Source organism: Hevea brasiliensis, chromosome 17, assembly GCF_030052815.1.
Source record: "Hevea brasiliensis isolate MT/VB/25A 57/8 chromosome 17, ASM3005281v1, whole genome shotgun sequence".
Classification (NCBI taxonomy): domain Eukaryota; kingdom Viridiplantae; phylum Streptophyta; class Magnoliopsida; order Malpighiales; family Euphorbiaceae; genus Hevea; species Hevea brasiliensis.
The window spans coordinates 18,229,252-18,246,493 of NC_079509.1; the positions used below are offsets into that span (position 1 = coordinate 18,229,252).

The 17,242-nt window shown below is 31.4% G+C and overlaps 2 protein-coding genes across 5 annotated transcripts; one reads left to right on the forward strand and one right to left on the reverse strand.

Moving 5' to 3' along the window:
* The first annotated feature begins 6,410 nt into the window (after nt 1-6,410).
* LOC110639546 (uncharacterized) lies at nt 6,411-10,558 on the forward strand. Of its 4 annotated transcripts, none has more exons than XM_058140281.1 (7): nt 6,411-7,088; nt 8,227-8,312; nt 8,419-8,565; nt 9,006-9,129; nt 9,768-10,054; nt 10,129-10,198; nt 10,292-10,558. In XM_058140281.1, exons 1-7 carry the CDS (start codon nt 6,869-6,871, stop codon nt 10,306-10,308), a joined length of 951 nt encoding a protein of 316 aa, XP_057996264.1. In that variant the 5' UTR covers nt 6,411-6,868; the 3' UTR covers nt 10,309-10,558. The 4 variants fall into 4 exon arrangements, with proteins under 4 accessions (XP_057996264.1, XP_021646239.2, XP_021646238.2 ...); XM_021790547.2 differs by having other exon boundaries at nt 10,141-10,198; XM_021790546.2 differs by lacking the exon at nt 10,129-10,198 and having other exon boundaries at nt 6,416-7,088.
* A 1,300-nt stretch (nt 10,559-11,858) lies between these two features.
* Nucleotides 11,859-17,026, reverse strand: LOC110639545 (potassium channel AKT1). The gene is made up of 11 exons (XM_021790545.2): nt 16,679-17,026; nt 15,170-15,541; nt 14,976-15,033; nt 14,558-14,878; nt 14,193-14,438; nt 13,979-14,077; nt 13,763-13,795; nt 13,463-13,648; nt 13,120-13,314; nt 12,929-13,004; nt 11,859-12,797 (listed from the first exon to the last, which is right to left on the reverse strand). The coding sequence occupies exons 1-11, from the start codon at nt 16,864-16,866 to the stop codon at nt 11,932-11,934; spliced, it is 2,640 nt and encodes an 879-aa protein (XP_021646237.2). The 5' UTR covers nt 16,867-17,026; the 3' UTR covers nt 11,859-11,931.
* Nucleotides 17,027-17,242: the final 216 nt, after the last annotated feature.

Consider the following 17,242-nt stretch of genomic DNA (forward strand, 5'->3'; position numbering starts at 1 on the left):
AAAAAAATTATATAAGTGGGTAAGGGTGATATATTTAATAAACTTTTGTATAGCTTGCAAGTTGTAACTTTCCAAACAAGGAAAGGGATCATAACTTCTTTAGGATTAAAAAAAATAATTAATTTTGTAACCAATTTTTATAACCAAGATTGTCATTAGTAACTGATTTTGCAATAAATTTGTAATTTCTATTTTTTTAGTAAAATAATTAATTTTTAAAAATTTAACTGTCAATTTTAAAATTGATTACTATTAGTATCCGATTGAGAAATCAATTATTATTAATAACCGATTTAAAATTTAGTTACTAATAGCAATTAATTTAAAAATTGATTATTAAATTAAAGAGTTATTTTATTGGCTTCCAAATTTAGCAACCAATTTGCAATCGATTGCAAAAATTAGTTGCTATAAGTAATTAATTTAAATTAATTGTAGAAATCAATTGCTAATAGCAATCAATAAAGAATCGATTGTAAATTTTGAGCATTTAAAAAAAAAATTCCTAAATTTAGCAACCGAATGCAAATCAATTACTATTAGCAATCGATTTTTACAATCAATCAGGTAACCGATAATTGGTTGCTAAATTTTTCCCTTAAAAATTTTCACCCATTTTTTTTTTATTTGTAACCGATTTGTGAATTGAATTGATTAGTAATAGTAATCAATTTTTACAACCAAATGAAATTAATTACTGTTAACAATCGATAATGAAACGGTTGCAAAATTTTCTCCTAAAAATTTTCAATTAATTTTTTGTTTTGTTTTTTATATTTGTAATCGATTGCCAATAACTGATTAACAAATCGGTTACAAAATTTTCTTTCCAAAAATTCTCATCTAATTTTTTTAAAAAATTAATAATCGATAATTAGTTGCTTATTCGTTTATATAAACCATTACTAATTTTCTTCTATTTCTTTTGTCTCTTTTCTCTTATTTTCTTTATCTTCTTTTTCTTTCTCATCTATTTTATTCATAATCTTTTCATTTCTAATATATTTTCTTCATCATCTTTTTCTTTTTCACCTATTTTTTGCTTAATTATCTTTTTCTTTTTTATTTTTCTTCTTCATTAACTTTTCTTTTTCATCAATTTTTCTTCTTCACTATCTTTTCCTTTCTATTATTCTTCTTCATCAACTTTTTTCTTCTCATTTATTTTTTTCTTAGGCTCCATTTATTTAATAAAAAATAACTTGTATACAAAAAATATTTTTCATGGAAAATAATTTTCATAAAAATATTTTCCATTATTTGTTTGTAATATTAAATTAATGATATATATTTATTTCATGTATGTATAAATTCTATTCACATTTTAATAAGATTATTAAAGTTTAAAAAACGAAAAATGATTTACTCTTTTAAACAATAGAAGTTATTTTCCTTAAAATGATTTAATTTTTCTTTAACCAAGAAAATATTTTCTTTTCATCAATTTTCCTGAGTGTACCAAGTATCATAAAATGAGAAAAATATTTTCTAGGAAAATATTTTCAATAAAACAAACAGTCTTAATCATCTTTTTCCTTCTCATTTTTCTTATTCATCAATTTTTTCTTTCTTATCCATTTTCTTCTTCACAATCTTTTTCTTTCTATTTTTCTTTTTTATTAATTTTTTCTTTCTTATCTATTTTCTTTTTATCATCTTTTTCTTTTGCATTTTTTTCTTTATCAACTTTTTTTTTCTAATTTCATATTCATCTTCTTTTTCTTTCTTGTCTTTTTTATTTAATTTATTTTTATTATAATTTATTTTTTGTTCATATATTTCTTGATAGTAAATTATTTGTAATTCTAATTTTAATACTAATTAATTTTTTTAATTTTTTATTATAATATATATTTCAACTTTTTTACTAATTTATCTTATAAATATATTTTTTATATATACTTTTTGTTATTATTTTGATTAATAATTATTATTAGTAATTTGTTTTTTATAATATTTCTATATTAATTTTGTAATCTAATTTTTATTGATAAATTATTATTTTAGTAATTTTAGAATAATTTATTTATAAGAATTTTTATTTGTAATTTGAAAATTTATTTTTTAAAATTTTTTTAAATTAGTAACCGATAATCAATTGCTACATCAATTGTAAATAACAACCAACTTATAAAATGGTTATAAAATTATAAAAATAAAGGCACCAATTAGAACTGATTATGTATCGGTTACTAAATTAATTGCTACTATCAACCAATAAATTTTTAATTAAAAATTTTATTATTTTAAAATTTAATTATTTTATCGACCAATATTTATTATTTACAACCGATTTTCAATTACTAAATAGGATACTAATAACACTTGTTTTATCAGTCGGTTACTAATTTTTTTTTTTCAATGGTGCCAATTAAAAATCCAATTTTGTAAAATGAGAACGATAAAATCTCTCATCAATGAGTTATAACTCTTCATAAATATTAAAAAAAAAAAAAAGCTATATACTTCGGAGCTAACTTGGATCAGTTCCTGTTACACTTAAAATATAATTAAAATAAAATTTGTGAAAATGTAATTTAATGACATTTTTAAATAATTATAAAATGCCAAAGTTGCAAAACTATATAAAGATACCCTAAATAATTTTTTTTTCTTTTGTGTAGATACCATAAAACAAATTTCTTTTTTTTTTTAACAATTCAAAATTGTTCCAAACTCTCCATTTCTTCTTGAGTCGAATTTATACTGATTTGACCAAAAATTGAAACCTATATAATGGGATTAGAGATGGTAAAGTACCGGGTTTTATGGGTATTTGACCCTATTGAATTTTAGTAGGATATATAATCAGGTTTAAAATAAATTTGAATTTAAAAAATAATATTTATAATGAATTTGGTCGAATTCAAATTCTGTATATTGGGTATCTATTATCTGAACATTTATATAAATATTTAATAAATATAATTTTTTTATAATAATAAATATATTTAATTATATATTTTATATTAAATAAAATAAAATTTAAATATTTTATTGAATTATTAAATTTTCAAAACATAAATTATTAATAAATTTTTTATGTAGATTATTAATCAAAATATATAAAATTAAATGAATTTAGATTTTTTTTATAAAATAATCAAATTTGGGATAGGTTTCGATAATTGAAAATATATTTTAATTAGATTTAGAATGGATTTAAATTTAAAAATTATTTTATTTATTTATTTTTTTTTTTTTTGCCGGCCATCTACTTTGAACTTCTCCAACTTGAGTTCTTCATTCCTATTTTATTTTAGGGCAAACTATAATTTGGTTTCTATGATTTAGTTAGATCTGCAATTTAGTTTTTATAATTTTAAAACTAAACAATTTAGTTCTGACATTTTAATAAACCTATAAGTTAATTTTTGCTGTTAGATTTATGTTAATTTGCCTTTAATTCTAAGAAAAATATCAGCATAATCTTAACTTTATTTTCAATATGAAAACAATTTGATCTTTGAGATTTTATTTTATAAAGTTTCCAAAATTTAGTTAAATCTACGACTTAATTCTTGTAGCTTTAAAATCAAGCAATTTGGTCATTGACATTTTAATAAACCTACGAGTAAATCCCTATCACTAGAATCGCCATTAATTGCTATTAAATTTTGTGAAAATGACCAAAACACCTTTAACTTTATTTTCAATCCAAAAATGATTTAGTCCTTGATGTTTATTAACAATTAACGTTATATTTATATATATATATATATATATATATATATATATATATTTTTTTTACATTTGACATTATAATATGATATATGAGAATATTATAAATTGATAAAAATATAAAAATTATTTATATATCATTAAAATAATAATAAAATATAATTTTATAAAATTATAAAGGTTTATTTATAAATAGTTATAATATTTAAGGATCAATTTGTAAAATATATGAATAATTTTGTAATTAACTAAAATTTTTAAAGACCTTAAAGTAATTAACTCAATTTTTTTAATAATTATAATTTAAATTTAAAACTTTTTAATTTAATGGGACCTAGAGGCTAAATTGGTGATAAAACAATAAAACTTTAAATATTAAATTGTTAATAAAATAAAATTTTAGAATTAAATTATTTTTAAATTGAAAATAAAGTTAAAAGCATTTTAGTTATTTTTGTTAGAATTTACGATAAGTTAATTAAAATTTTAACGTTTATTAAAATTTCAGGGATTTGATTTTAGAATTATAAATTTTAATCAAATTCTAAGAACTAAACTTTATTTTATTTTGATCCATCATATTCTTTTTATTATTATTATTTAATTGGGCCACAATCCAATTGGGCCTTAAAATTAAGATGAGAGTGTAATTGAGCTCAATTAGGTTTACGGTTTTAATCAATTAAACCCTTATCTAATTACATAAGTAATTATGTTTTTCGGGCATAAAATTTGTGTGGAACTTCCTCTTCTCCTGGCAAAATTATAGCATCTATAGACTCAGACATCAAATTTCAGATTTTATTTTTTATTTTTTATTTTTTATTTTTTATTTTTTGTCTAGAAGGAAGTGGGACTCATTTACTCAGAGAGAAGCATATCTTCTGGGAACACTGAATAATCCTCCTTTTTCTCAACTTTCTTTTCCTCAAGCACAATACCATTCAAGAGATTGCTTGTGCACGTGCATGACCTTCCAGTAGCTGTTCTTTCTTGATTTAAGAATGACTTCTCATCCTTGTCTTGGATTTTTGCAAATGACCCATCTTCAAATGCTTCTTCAAGGGTCTCGTGCAGCTTGTTCTCTTGCTGTTACCTATATGCATTTTGTTGTTTATTGCTTATTTCCTTAATCACATCCCATACCAAACTCAAATCAAGCACAATCAATATCTATATAGGATTTAATAAAAGTGAGTTCTGAAAGGAACAGTACTTCCAAATTGATTTGGGTGAATTGAATTACAATTATATCCTCCAATATATCCTCCAAATTGAGTTACATATTTGCCCCTTCCTCTATGCTTTTTTTTAGTTCACAAGTGACATAGCCTGAACTTTTTGGCTCTTTATTGCTTATTCTTTGGTCATATTTGGCAATATTAGTTATTTTAGTAGCCGTTAACTATTAGATATTGGCTATTAGTGGTTGATTATTTATATAGCTGTTAAAGTAGAAATATTTAGTAAAAATAACTGTTGAATTAGCTGTTAAATATAAAAATAGTAATAAAATTTTGTTGATAATAGTCAAAACACTCATTCAATTTCTAAAAGCTATGAGGGATAATTTTTCATAAACCACTCTCTTAACCTTTAAAAGCTAATATAAATATCATGTTATCGAACAGTATAAAGTAGTGTTTTGATTCAGGTTAAAACACTAAATACTACTTTAAAAATTGTTACCGAACAAGACCTTTATAAGAATATGAATTTAATTCATGGAAATGGAGGAGTCGATTTTTTTCCCGCCCTCTCAAAATATGCAGACTTAATTAGTTGAGCATCCTTTTCTTAATTTTCTGCTCTATAAAGATTAAAGCTACTATTTTCTTTTTGGTTGAAGATAAATACATCAAGATAATTTTTTTTTCATGTAATTTTTGGAATGTCAAATAAATTTACTTTGCATTTTAAATATATTATTTTCATGATTGTGAATAAATTTCTCAACTTGTTTCCTTTGAACACTGTGGTAATTTTGAGTTTTGTTTTCTAATAAAATATTTTTTATCAAAATATTTTTTACTGTTTGCTTGTAATATTAAATTAATAATATAATATAAATTTACATTTTAATAAGATTAGTAAAATTTAAAAATTCACTTCTTTTGTTAAAAAGAGAATTGTTTAGGTTCAATTCAAGTTAAAATAATGCAATTTTTTTTTTCAAATTTTTTACTTAAAAGAAAAAAAGAGAGTTTGAACCTTACAAGATCATGTGGTTTATCTGATTCATTATTTAAAGGAGGGAGGGACCAGAATCGGCTCCATTCCAAGATGATTTCGGTTTGATGGTGTTTAATTTTGATTTTAAATTTGATCAGGCGAATTTTAATTCAGTTTTGCACCTAATTCGGACCCTGGCCGAGTCTAGCTCTGATGGGTAAAGAGATGAGTTGGGCTTCTTGGGCTGAAATGACAAGTCAGCTAAAATGACAAATCGTTTTACCAACTTGTGTCAAAATCAACATGGATTCTACGTGGAAGGCCAAGGGGTCAATATTAAAATTTATATATAATTAATTAAAAAATATATAATAAATATAATTATTAAATTTAATAATTATTAAATTATTTTTATATAAGCTGAATAGCGGCATTTCAACTACTTAAACCAATGCAGCGCGCTGTACGCCAAAGGCGCAAACTAGGTAAGGACATAGTCACGTCTAGGGCCCACAAGTTTCTGGCGAAACTTATCAGAAAATAAGAAAAGGAGTTGACTTTACCTCCCCGAGAAAAATTATAGGTTGTTAACGCCAATTAAATCAATACGAATAATTCAATCACGGCTTCTTATTTTATTTTAAATCAAATCATTCTATTTTTCTTCTGTAAATTAGTTAATCTTAGTCATTATCGAAATCGTGTTCCTTTTGCTAGATTCTTAGCTCTCTGTTTGGCAGCTTAGAAAATGCATCGGCATTTCCAATTTTTAGAGTTCTGAGTCAAAATCTGAAAACCTATAAAATTTCGATATTTTCCTTTGCCTTTATAGGGGTAACTAGATTGTATAGTGTTTGTCTATTTTCACTGTCTCTCTTTCCCCGTCATTTTTATTTGAGCTTTTGGTTTTCGTTCAATTATCGTTTGGTGTCTGCCAATTTGTGAATTGTGATCAATTAGGGTCTTGCGACCTCTGTTTTGTTGGATTTATATATATCTAGAGAGAGGGTTATCGATGATAGGGGAAGTGCAGCTGGAGCCAGTGGGTACAGGGAATCCGAGCGACTCTGATCCTCTGCTCGTAAACAAGGCTGATTCATCATCGCTGCTACCAGGAAGTTCGACTGAGATTAACATTGAAGATGATATCGAGAATGATTCTATTCCTTGTTGCCGCATTTGTCTCGAGAGCGATTGCGAGCTAGGTGACAAACAAGTTCTTTTTTTCTTCCTCGGTATCCTTCTTGGATGAATTTTGGATGTTTAGTTTAGCTTTATTGATATCTGAAGTGGTGTGCGAATTTTGTTGATATTGATTCACAGAATAGTTGTTTTATCCTTTCATGAGTGTTTGTATTAAGTGGGCAACTAACAATCGAAAGGAATTGATTCAGTATACGAGTAAAATTGGACGTCACACTTGAAGAAAAAGTTAATACCTTGTTTTGCTATTCCATTCGTTTGAGATTTACCTGAGCCAAACCTTTATTAATTATGGTCCACGTTATCTGGGAAAACTAGAGTGATCAAACCCCAATAGGGTTTCTATCATGTAGCAGCTTGATACATGCGCTGTTTGTCTGGTCCACATAGGTTGTTGACTATGCACACTGAGTAATGTAATTGTTTGTTCAGCTTAGTATTGTAATGAATTTAGGTATGTTTTTTATTTTTCCATTCTAAGAGAGGACTAATTGAACTTTCCTTGTTTGAAGAACATGAATAGTCCAAGGCTAATAGTTAAGGAAAATGAATCATTCCATAAAAATCCAGTACTCGATTAGGTGGGGGGGGTGGTGGGGTTGTTGGGTGGTGGTGGATTAGTGTTGGAGAAATATGATGAGCTTTTCCTTCACAAACTATGATTCACTAGGTTCAGCTGCTTCTACTTCTGTGTAATTCCCATGTTATTTAATTCCACCCTAGAGCATCCAGCTGAATATAACATCATAACATGGACACCATTGCTTCCTATTTGTACATTTGATAGAATCAATGGATACCCTGCAAGGTAACTGATTTTCTGGGTTTCCCTTCTCAACCTAAGCATCCTCATTGGTAGCAACTTCTGTGCACTAAGTGTTGCCATTTACTTTTCTCCCAATTTAAATTTGATATTATAAAATGAAAAATGAACTTTTGAGATCAGCCTTCACTTGACATAAAGCTCTAGTTACTGAGGAAAACATCTTTCATTCGTAATTGTTGACAGGAAGTAGTGTTTGCGCATTGAAGTTTTTCATCTTGTTTCCATGTTTTTGTTGGATTGCTATAAATTAATATTCTTGGCTTGTATTATATGTTGAAGTTATATTTTTGTTTTATATATTCTTCTTTTCTGATTTGCTTTCCTAATGGTGTTTTATTTTATAGGTGATGAATTAATATCTCCATGCATGTGCAAAGGCACCCAGCAGTTTGTCCATCGTTCATGCCTTGATCATTGGCGCTCAGTAAAGGTAGTGCAATTATTTTTCAATTGATATTAATAATAAATTTCCATTTTTCAGGTGTTAATTTATTGTTGCCATTGATCTAATGAGCCCCTTCTGTCTTCTTTGATAGGAAGGATTTGCTTTCTCTCACTGCACGACATGCAAGGCCCAATTTCATCTTCGAGTTGCATTATTTGAGGACAACTCATGGCGTAAAGTTAAATTCAGACTTTTTGTTACAAGAGATGTTGTCATTGTATTTCTGGCTGTGCAAACTGTGAGTGCTTTCATTACAATAGCTTTTTCCTTTTTCTTCTAGTTCATTTGGAGGTTGGACCTATGGTTGTCCAGTGGGGTTAGACCTTTCTTATCTCATCACAACTTCCCAGTCCAGCGGAAATAAAATAATAAAGAAGAAGACAGGGTTCATAGTCACATGCAAAGTGGCAAACATGTCAACTTTTTATTTATTTTTTTTATTTTTTACTGTAAAAGACATAGAAGGGGAAAAAAGAAGAAAGATTAATCCATGGAATCTTAATTTTGAGATGAAGAGGTGTGAACCAAGTCATCTGACATTTCTTTCTAGTGGAAAAAGCAGATTTATTTAGCTCTACTTAAGCATCTTTATATGGCTTGAAATTAAGAAGTACATTGAATTCTGCATGCATCTATATTTGAAGTTCTATTTTGTTTCTGAGAAAATCGATTATTCAGATGATTGCTGCAATGGGTGGCTTTGCATACCTTATGGATAAAGATGGCGCCTTTCGGAATTCATTCAGTGACGGTTGGGATCGAATCCTGTCAAAACATCCTATACCATTTTATTATTGTATAGGTAAGTTTTATGGTTTTGGCAGCTGGAAATTTTTTTCCTTGCTAGGATTGGAAGTTCTATTCTAAATTTCTAGTGCTAAGTAATATTGATATGCCAGTTTACTAGCATATTTCTATTTCTCTAATTTCTGGCATTTATCCTCTATTTTGCTCAATTAGAAAACTGATGATAAGGATATAGGCTACGGAGAAGAAGGATTATTTTGTTTCTAAATTGAACTCCTACCTTGGACTTTTCTGCGATATTTGCCCCCTTCTTATGTGAATGTTACGTACGCTTAATGTGCACTTCTCTTTGTTATCTACCACTAGAGTTGTATCTGACACCTTGTGTTAAAATACCCTCCTTTATAGCAGGGAATCTTCTTTGAAAACTAACTGCTAGTGGATTTGCTCCAGAATATGGTTGAAAAGTGGCCAGGCATCGTGGCTCACTATAAATAATTGCTTGTAGTTTTTGATATAGGATTAATTTGATTGTTGTGTCGATTTGTTCACATTGGTATGATTTTTCTGTATATGGTAATAATGTAAAAATGGAAGATACTACTTGCTTTCATACCTCTCCCTTGCTGTCCTATTGAGTGAAGGATACTGGTTGATTATTATTCTTTGTACTGTGAAAATAAATTGTACCAGGTGTACTAGCATTCTTTGTGCTGCTTGGGTTTTTTGGCCTCATACTACATTGCTCCTCCCTCAATAGTAATGATCCACGAATGGCTGGCTGCCAGAACTGCTGTTATGGATGGGGAATTCTCGACTGCTTTCCTGCTTCTATGGAGGCATGCTTTGCCTTGGTTTTGGTTTTTGTTGTTATCTTTGCTATTCTAGGCATAGCTTATGGTTTCCTTGCTGCCACCATGGCCATTCAGAAGATCTGGCAGAGACATTACCACATTCTTACTAAGAGGGAGCTGACAAAGGTAATCTCTTAGTCCTTGCTATTGCTTCTGTGTTATGCCATAGAGATGTTGACTATTTGAATCTCTATAGTAAGACCTTTGTGCAGTGCTACCAACATCTGACTGATCCAAAAGAAAACACGCACCCACACACAAATATTTCAAGTCAGTGCTGGGTTTGATTCTGCTAACATTACCTTTTAGGACTTGATTTTACAATTTAGGAATCCTGACCGACTTATTGTTAAAATTTGGCAGGAATACATAGTAGATGATCTTCATGGCTGTTATACACCACCAAAGTTGGATTCAGAACATGAAGAACGTCTGAAAATGCTTAAGCTTTTATAATAATGGGAGGGTTAGTGAAGCTGTAAGACACTCCGAAGTGTCTCTAAGTAATCAGGATTTTGAAAAGCTTCATATTGTTACTTACCGAGATAAAGATGCTGCATTTTCAATTTGTTTGCCAAGTTTGTCTGATATAACAAGGACGAAAGAAAGTGTATTCTCATTTTCTATGAATGCGTTATGACTTGCGACGGCTTGTGGAGCTTATAGTGGGATGCGAATCAATCTCTGCTCTTGTATAAATTTAATTTACATTCACCCACTGAACTGAATGTATGGTTGCTCAGCGTCTTTCAAAGATTCCACTGCCTTAAATCTGGGAAGGTTCGATCTTTCCCTGAGAACTTTGAAAACACCTGATCAGAGGATCCGTCGGGTGCAAGCTCTTGATTTATTTTATACTCGGCTTGGTCTTGGTGTATCGCCTATTTTTATTCATTATATCTCAAGTATTCTAGTCTTACATACAAGTATTATATTTGTTTCAATTAAATCAATATCCATCAGCAAAGTCCCTTCTGAGGGTTCAGTTCTTGTTTCAGCGAGTAGAGCCTGAGGGTTTAATGATTTTCCAATCTATTGTGAGGTATGGATGCAAGGAGGATTCAAGAAAGGATCAGGAATCATTTGAGGAGATGCTGGTGAATGAGTTGAAGGACTTCATAAGAGAAGATAATCGAGAAGACATGCAAAGAGAATTGGCAGCGGTTGATAATGCGTTTAGAGATGGGTTTGTTTATATGATGGGTGAGGCAGCGAGGGAGAGATGGCTGGCTGCAAATGGGTTCACGTGGTTGAATAAATTGACTTCCTTTTTCAATTGGTTGAGTAGATGTGTGAGACAGCCGGATGAAGTTTCCTTAATACTACTTCGCAAGCATTTACTCAGAGGGGATGACTTATGATGTCCAGAGAGGTGCTAACCTAGAGCATTTACAACGACAAAAGGTTAATTTCACCCTCTAAATTGAGAGTAAAGTTTAATCAAGTATAAAATATAATAGTTGTATCAATTACACTTTGAAATTAACAAATTAAATTAATTTGACATAACTTTTAGCTATATGCTGTACCCTATTTATGGATTAAATAGAAATTTTAGTATTTTACAAGTTAATCCCTAAAGTTTAAAAAAAATAAAATTACAATTCAATCACTCTCTCTCCATGTTCTTTATCTGTTCATTCAAAAAATAAAATAATAATAAAAAAAAATCAATACGATCACTCTCAATCTCACCTTAAAATTGAAAAACAAAATCAAATATTCAAGGATTCCGACATCAAAAATTGAAGCAAATTAACCCAATATGTCAGTTTCAGGATAAAATTGACCTAACTTTGACATTTATGTCTAATAGAATTTGCTGAGGCAAATTGACCTTCATTATGAATTTTCAGCATTTTGAATCTTCTATTTGTAATGTTTTGTGTAATGGAACTTTAGCTAGTTTGTTTTAGGTGAAAAGTTGAGCTGATCCTTAATTTCAGGATTTGTTGAAAATTAATAATTCCTATGAAATTCTTAATACATTGGCTTTCAAATTTTTAATGATCAATTCGATCACTTACAATTAAAATATGATCACCATCTCTAATTACCTCAATATCATCAATTTCAGCTCTTTCCTTGCTCAGAACTTTGGCATTCGTCAGCCCAAATTTCTTAGCACCAATCTCCGATAACTCCTCCAAGCTCTTGGGGAGTAGAACAAGCTTCCCTGCAATTTCTACCTTTTCTGGGCAACTAATTATTACTCTTGCAGGGTTAGCTCCATAGTTTTCTGCTGCTATAGGATGGCTAACTGGGAATGGCAATTCTTGCTCCCCCTTGTGGGCAGCAGACATCATCCCAAAGAGCGAGTTGTGAAAATTATTAGTTCTGCGTCTGGGACGATTATGGCCCCATGATCCATCTGTACCTGAGAATGAGCCATCATGAGACACGGGACGTATAGTTGGCTCACTTGTAAACCTGCCAAGATATCTAATTCCAGGCTCCTTCTCCTCAGGAATTGCAACAACAGACTGAGTTTTAGGCTCTTTACAAGTTTGGAAAATGAATTTTATTTCTTCATGTCCTTGTTGGTCAGCTAGATCCCTCGGAGTCCAGCCATGAATATCTGGTTTGTCAGTATCTGCACCATGGTCTAAGAGAAACCTGACTATTTCAGTGTTGCCTTCACAAACTGCGGCATGGAGGGCTGTGGTTCCACTCTTCCTGGAGCATGTAACATCCCCGCCATGATCGACAATTTCCTTCAGCAATTTCAAACTATTTTGCTCAGCGGCAGTGCAAGCAAAATGACCTACATCTCCAGCATTTATGCTTGCACCATTTTGTATCAGCAGTCTGGTCACTGCTTCATGACCACCCAGCATTGCCTCCCATAAAGGAACATTTCCATCTGAGTCTGCATTCACATACAAATTAACTAAGACAGCGGAGTTTATATAAATAAGAAAGATCTGCATTCACCCAGTATGGAAAATGATTCAAATAAAACTGCCCTGATCATGGATTTGGCAATAGAAAAGAAATTACCTTTACAATTAGGATCTGCCCCGTAATCTAGTAAAAGAAGCACACAGTTCTCACTTCCTTTTGAGGCTGCTATATGCTAATAGACATAATTTTTTGGGGGAAAAAAGATAGTGAGCATTAGTATTCTAGAGAAAATCACATATTGATGGGGGAAAGAAAAACAGTTTATAAAAAGTTTCACTTTCACATACCAGAGCCGACCTCCCATTGCTATCTGATTCATTTGGATCCAGCCCCCTTTTCAACAACTGATGTAACAAGGAATCATCTCCCCTAAGTGCAGCAAAACATAGACTGAGTGGTAGGTCCATTCTACCACGAGCTAGCATGTTCTCTGTCTCAAGCAAAACTCCCTCCATAATTGGGTTCTTTTGTTCTTTCAAATGCTGCCCCACCAAGAACAAAAAGTTCGTAACATTAGAAAAGTTTCACAAGCAAATACAACCAAACACTGTGGAAAAGATCTTTGTTTAGGAAAAGATTTGTATTCTAGTTATGGATTCAATGTCACCAGGTTCATTTGAGTTTACGGACCTGAAGGAGATTATTCATGATTATGGTCCCATCTCCAACATTGGCCTGAACAATGTTCAAGAATGTAGTACGGTTCAGTCGTAGTAGCTGGCTCAATCTTTTGGTGCGCACAGTAAAAAGCTGTGGCCTATAACAAAGCAACCCAATCTCACCGCAAAGATCACCACTTTTTACTTGCCCAACAACCTGCAATGATCCAAAATAATTTTCTTCTGCAAAAGTTGAACTATAAAACCACAGTGCTTGATGCCAACAGTATTGTCCTTGAGGTTAAAAGCTGTTTCAAGAGATGGGACTTGCCTGTTCAACTCCACTTTTGTACACAAGTAGATCCTGTCAAGTAACTCAAATATTAGAGGCCATACTTTGATAAACTTTTACTAAAATTGAACATCCTATTTTTACTTGAAATATGTGTTTCTACTAGCAACAAAGTGAACCCAACTTCAATTTCAAGTGCACAGATAAAAAAATTTGGGGGCAATAGTGCCCATGAGGTTGAAGTTGGGTTTTTACCGCAGCACCGGTGACAAGTATATAGAAGTCTGTTGGAGCTTCATTCTGCAAAATCACATCTTCGTTGGGAGGAAAATACTCAGCTTTCATCTCTGAAACCTTTGAAATTCATACACAGAAACAAAAAAAAAAAAAAATTCCAAACGTGAACATTCACTTAAGAAAGCAATCACTCCATCGATACAAAGCAAATACAAAAGTTTGGGTGAATTACCAGCTGGAAAAGCAAGTCATTGGAAACCCCATGGAACAAGTAAACCTTGTCCAGGAGAGAGTAAAAGAGATAATGTGAAATGCTCGAACGAATTGCTTTTGGAAGGGAATCAAGAATTTCTTGCTGCTGCAGTCCTTCGGAATCTGTCCTGAACTTCAAACACAGATGTGCAAGCATCTGATCTTGCAGGCGAAGAGGCAGTTGGTTCCTCTGAGCAAAACTTGAAGCTGCTTGTATGGCATCTCTCTGCGAATTTTAAAAGTACAGGGAAGGCTATAAATAATGAATGCAAGAACCGGAAAACATTCAGCACAGCTAAAAAAGTCAGATGCAGATCAAGATATCAATGAATTAGAATCACTCACAAATCTTCTAGTTCGACTAGTCCCATGAACAACCAAGTTGGTCATGTTTCCAATCAAATATGCTGTCAATCCAAGGTTAAAAAGCATATAGAAGATGTCAAAGATCATCTCCCTTGTATTCACAGGATGGAGATCACCATAGCCAACAGTTGTTAAAGTAGTAATAGACCAGTAAATTGAAGTCACATATCGGATCCACAAACTCCTTTCAAGAAAATTGTCCCCTAAAGATACTCCAATCCATGTCTTATCAGGGTTATGATAACGTGCAGCAATAAGATAGTAGAAGCATCCAGCAAAGTGAACTGCAAAAAGGGTGACCTACAGGGAGAATCCATGTACTAATAAGACATTGAATATCCAGAAAAACGCAGTGTAATTTCACATCAAACACATTCTTCTCATCATGATTACTTACGCAAATAAGCTTGGCACATCGAACCCAGAAGTAGTTGTAGTTCCTATCCTTCTCCAATCTGTTGAAAAAAAGTATATAGCTGAAGTTACTAACTAATAAATAAAACACTTCCTTCAGGGGCTGCATCAAACTACCAAAGCCCCAAAAGTCCAAATTGGTTAAATTACAAGCTAGCTGAGGGAAAAACCTGTTACCTGGAAAATAGAGCACTAACTCTTCTAAGCCGCCAAAGGCGAAGCATGTTGAACAAGCCATATGAATATGATAGGAATAATTGCGGAGAGATTTTCCGAGCAAGTTCAGATGGGATTGTGGATATGAAATCGAAGGCAAACCAGGAACTCAAATACTTCCAAGCAATCTTTTTTGGATTGTCAACAAGTAGGTACGTGGTCTTGTCAAGGTAAGCTACAAAGAAGGTAAGAACTATGTCTACAGCAAAGAATCCATTGACAACATTATCAGCAATGGAGAGTGGTCCCTCTGGTTTCTTGAGAAATCCGAATTCAAAAGGCGATACCCAAGCAGTATAGATGACTAGAACAACAAGAAAAGTCTCCCATATTCTGCATAAGTCATTTAAAGCCTTAGCTTTAGCACACTTGTTCTTTACGGCTACTACTTTTTTATTATAGCACAGAATATGTAAAATTAACAACTGAAAGTGCAAGTATTTAAAACTCTGCTGCTGATTGGTTACTATCTGCAATTAATCATCCCCGAAAAGCAATACCAGTCAAAGCTCCAGGCTACCCCGAGTTTCATTATTTTCTAATTTTACATCAAGAAGTAGAAAAATTTTAAAAATAAATTACAAAAGGGCATTGCAGAAAGGGGAAAAGAAAGCAAAAACAGATACTAAAGAACCTGAAGAATGCTTTCAGTACTAGTCAAACCAGAAGATTCGCACGGCCTCCAGTTAGGTACATTTCTGGCATGACCGAGTGACAATTCAACAAAATCATTTTAACCCTCTAAAAAATGATTACTATCAACTCTCTCTTTTAGAACATGACAACAAAAATAGAGTTTATAATGAATAAATAATATCTTTGATTGCCGTGGAATCATCAAGCAAGAAAAGGCCCATAGTATTTGGTTGACAACATAGCAGAAGGCTGAAACTACCAAAGATTTGAGAAACCGACCTTCTCCAACCCCCACGCCCCCTCTCCACCACAAACACCCCCCCCCCCCCCTTCAAAAAACAAAATAATGTCACAAACCATTAAGTTACTGAAATTAATTACAATAGAAAAACCAGAAGACCTCTCTCCAAATACCTGCAGACAAGGTTAAAAAACAAAAAGAAACAAGAAAACAGTAAAGGAAATGCAACACAAAATGGAAAGAAAAAAGATACTTATCGCTATAAACACAAAATGACAAGGACGTACTTTGAAATCTTCCACCCCAGTAAGAAGAGCCCAGAAACAGAAAAAGCATAACAAAATAAAAAAAGAAAAGTTAATAGTAATAAACAAAGAAACACGGAGTCCAGTGTCATTCTTTTCCACATCCCCGAAAAAATTAAAAATAAATGCAGAAAATAACCCAATAACAGAACTCAAGTCAATACCAACCAGTTCAAAATAAACCAATAAAAACAAGCTTAAAATCATAAACAAAAAGATCAAAACAAGAAACAATAACCAGAAAATCCAGAAACAAAAACAAGAAAGCAACATATATATGATCATCACCTGTAGCGACGGTCATAAGGAGATACAATGAACCTCCTGAGCTTGACTCTGCGGTTACTTCTTGCACCAAGTGAAGGTAAAACCGCAGTAGAGAGGCTGTAATGGCTGCCATCTCTAGACAACTGCTCTATCTCTTCTTGGCCGCACACTGAAACCCTAAAGACTCCTCTGTTTCGCAGAGTGTCCATTCTTGATTGACGTAAAGAGAGCTTTCTTTCTTTGGTTCCTAAAGCCTGCCTGGGAATTTCTATTTGTTATGTTTATATCGGTCGTTATTGGTGTTATTGGCTTCTTTAATATCGCCTTGTCCTATATATATATATATACATATACATAAGCTTTTCTGCAATCATAATTTCTTTCTTACACATTGACCTTACAGTTTACAGATTACAGTTACTCCCAGCTCTGTCCACATCCTTAATTTTCAAGAAACAAGAATGCATCTTTTTACTTGTTTGCCCCTACTCGATCGTTGGTCCAACTGTCATCTGTCAAGTAAATCTTTCTTTCTAATTAAAATATAAAAATCATTTATATTTTAGTAGGTATTTGCCTATTTTC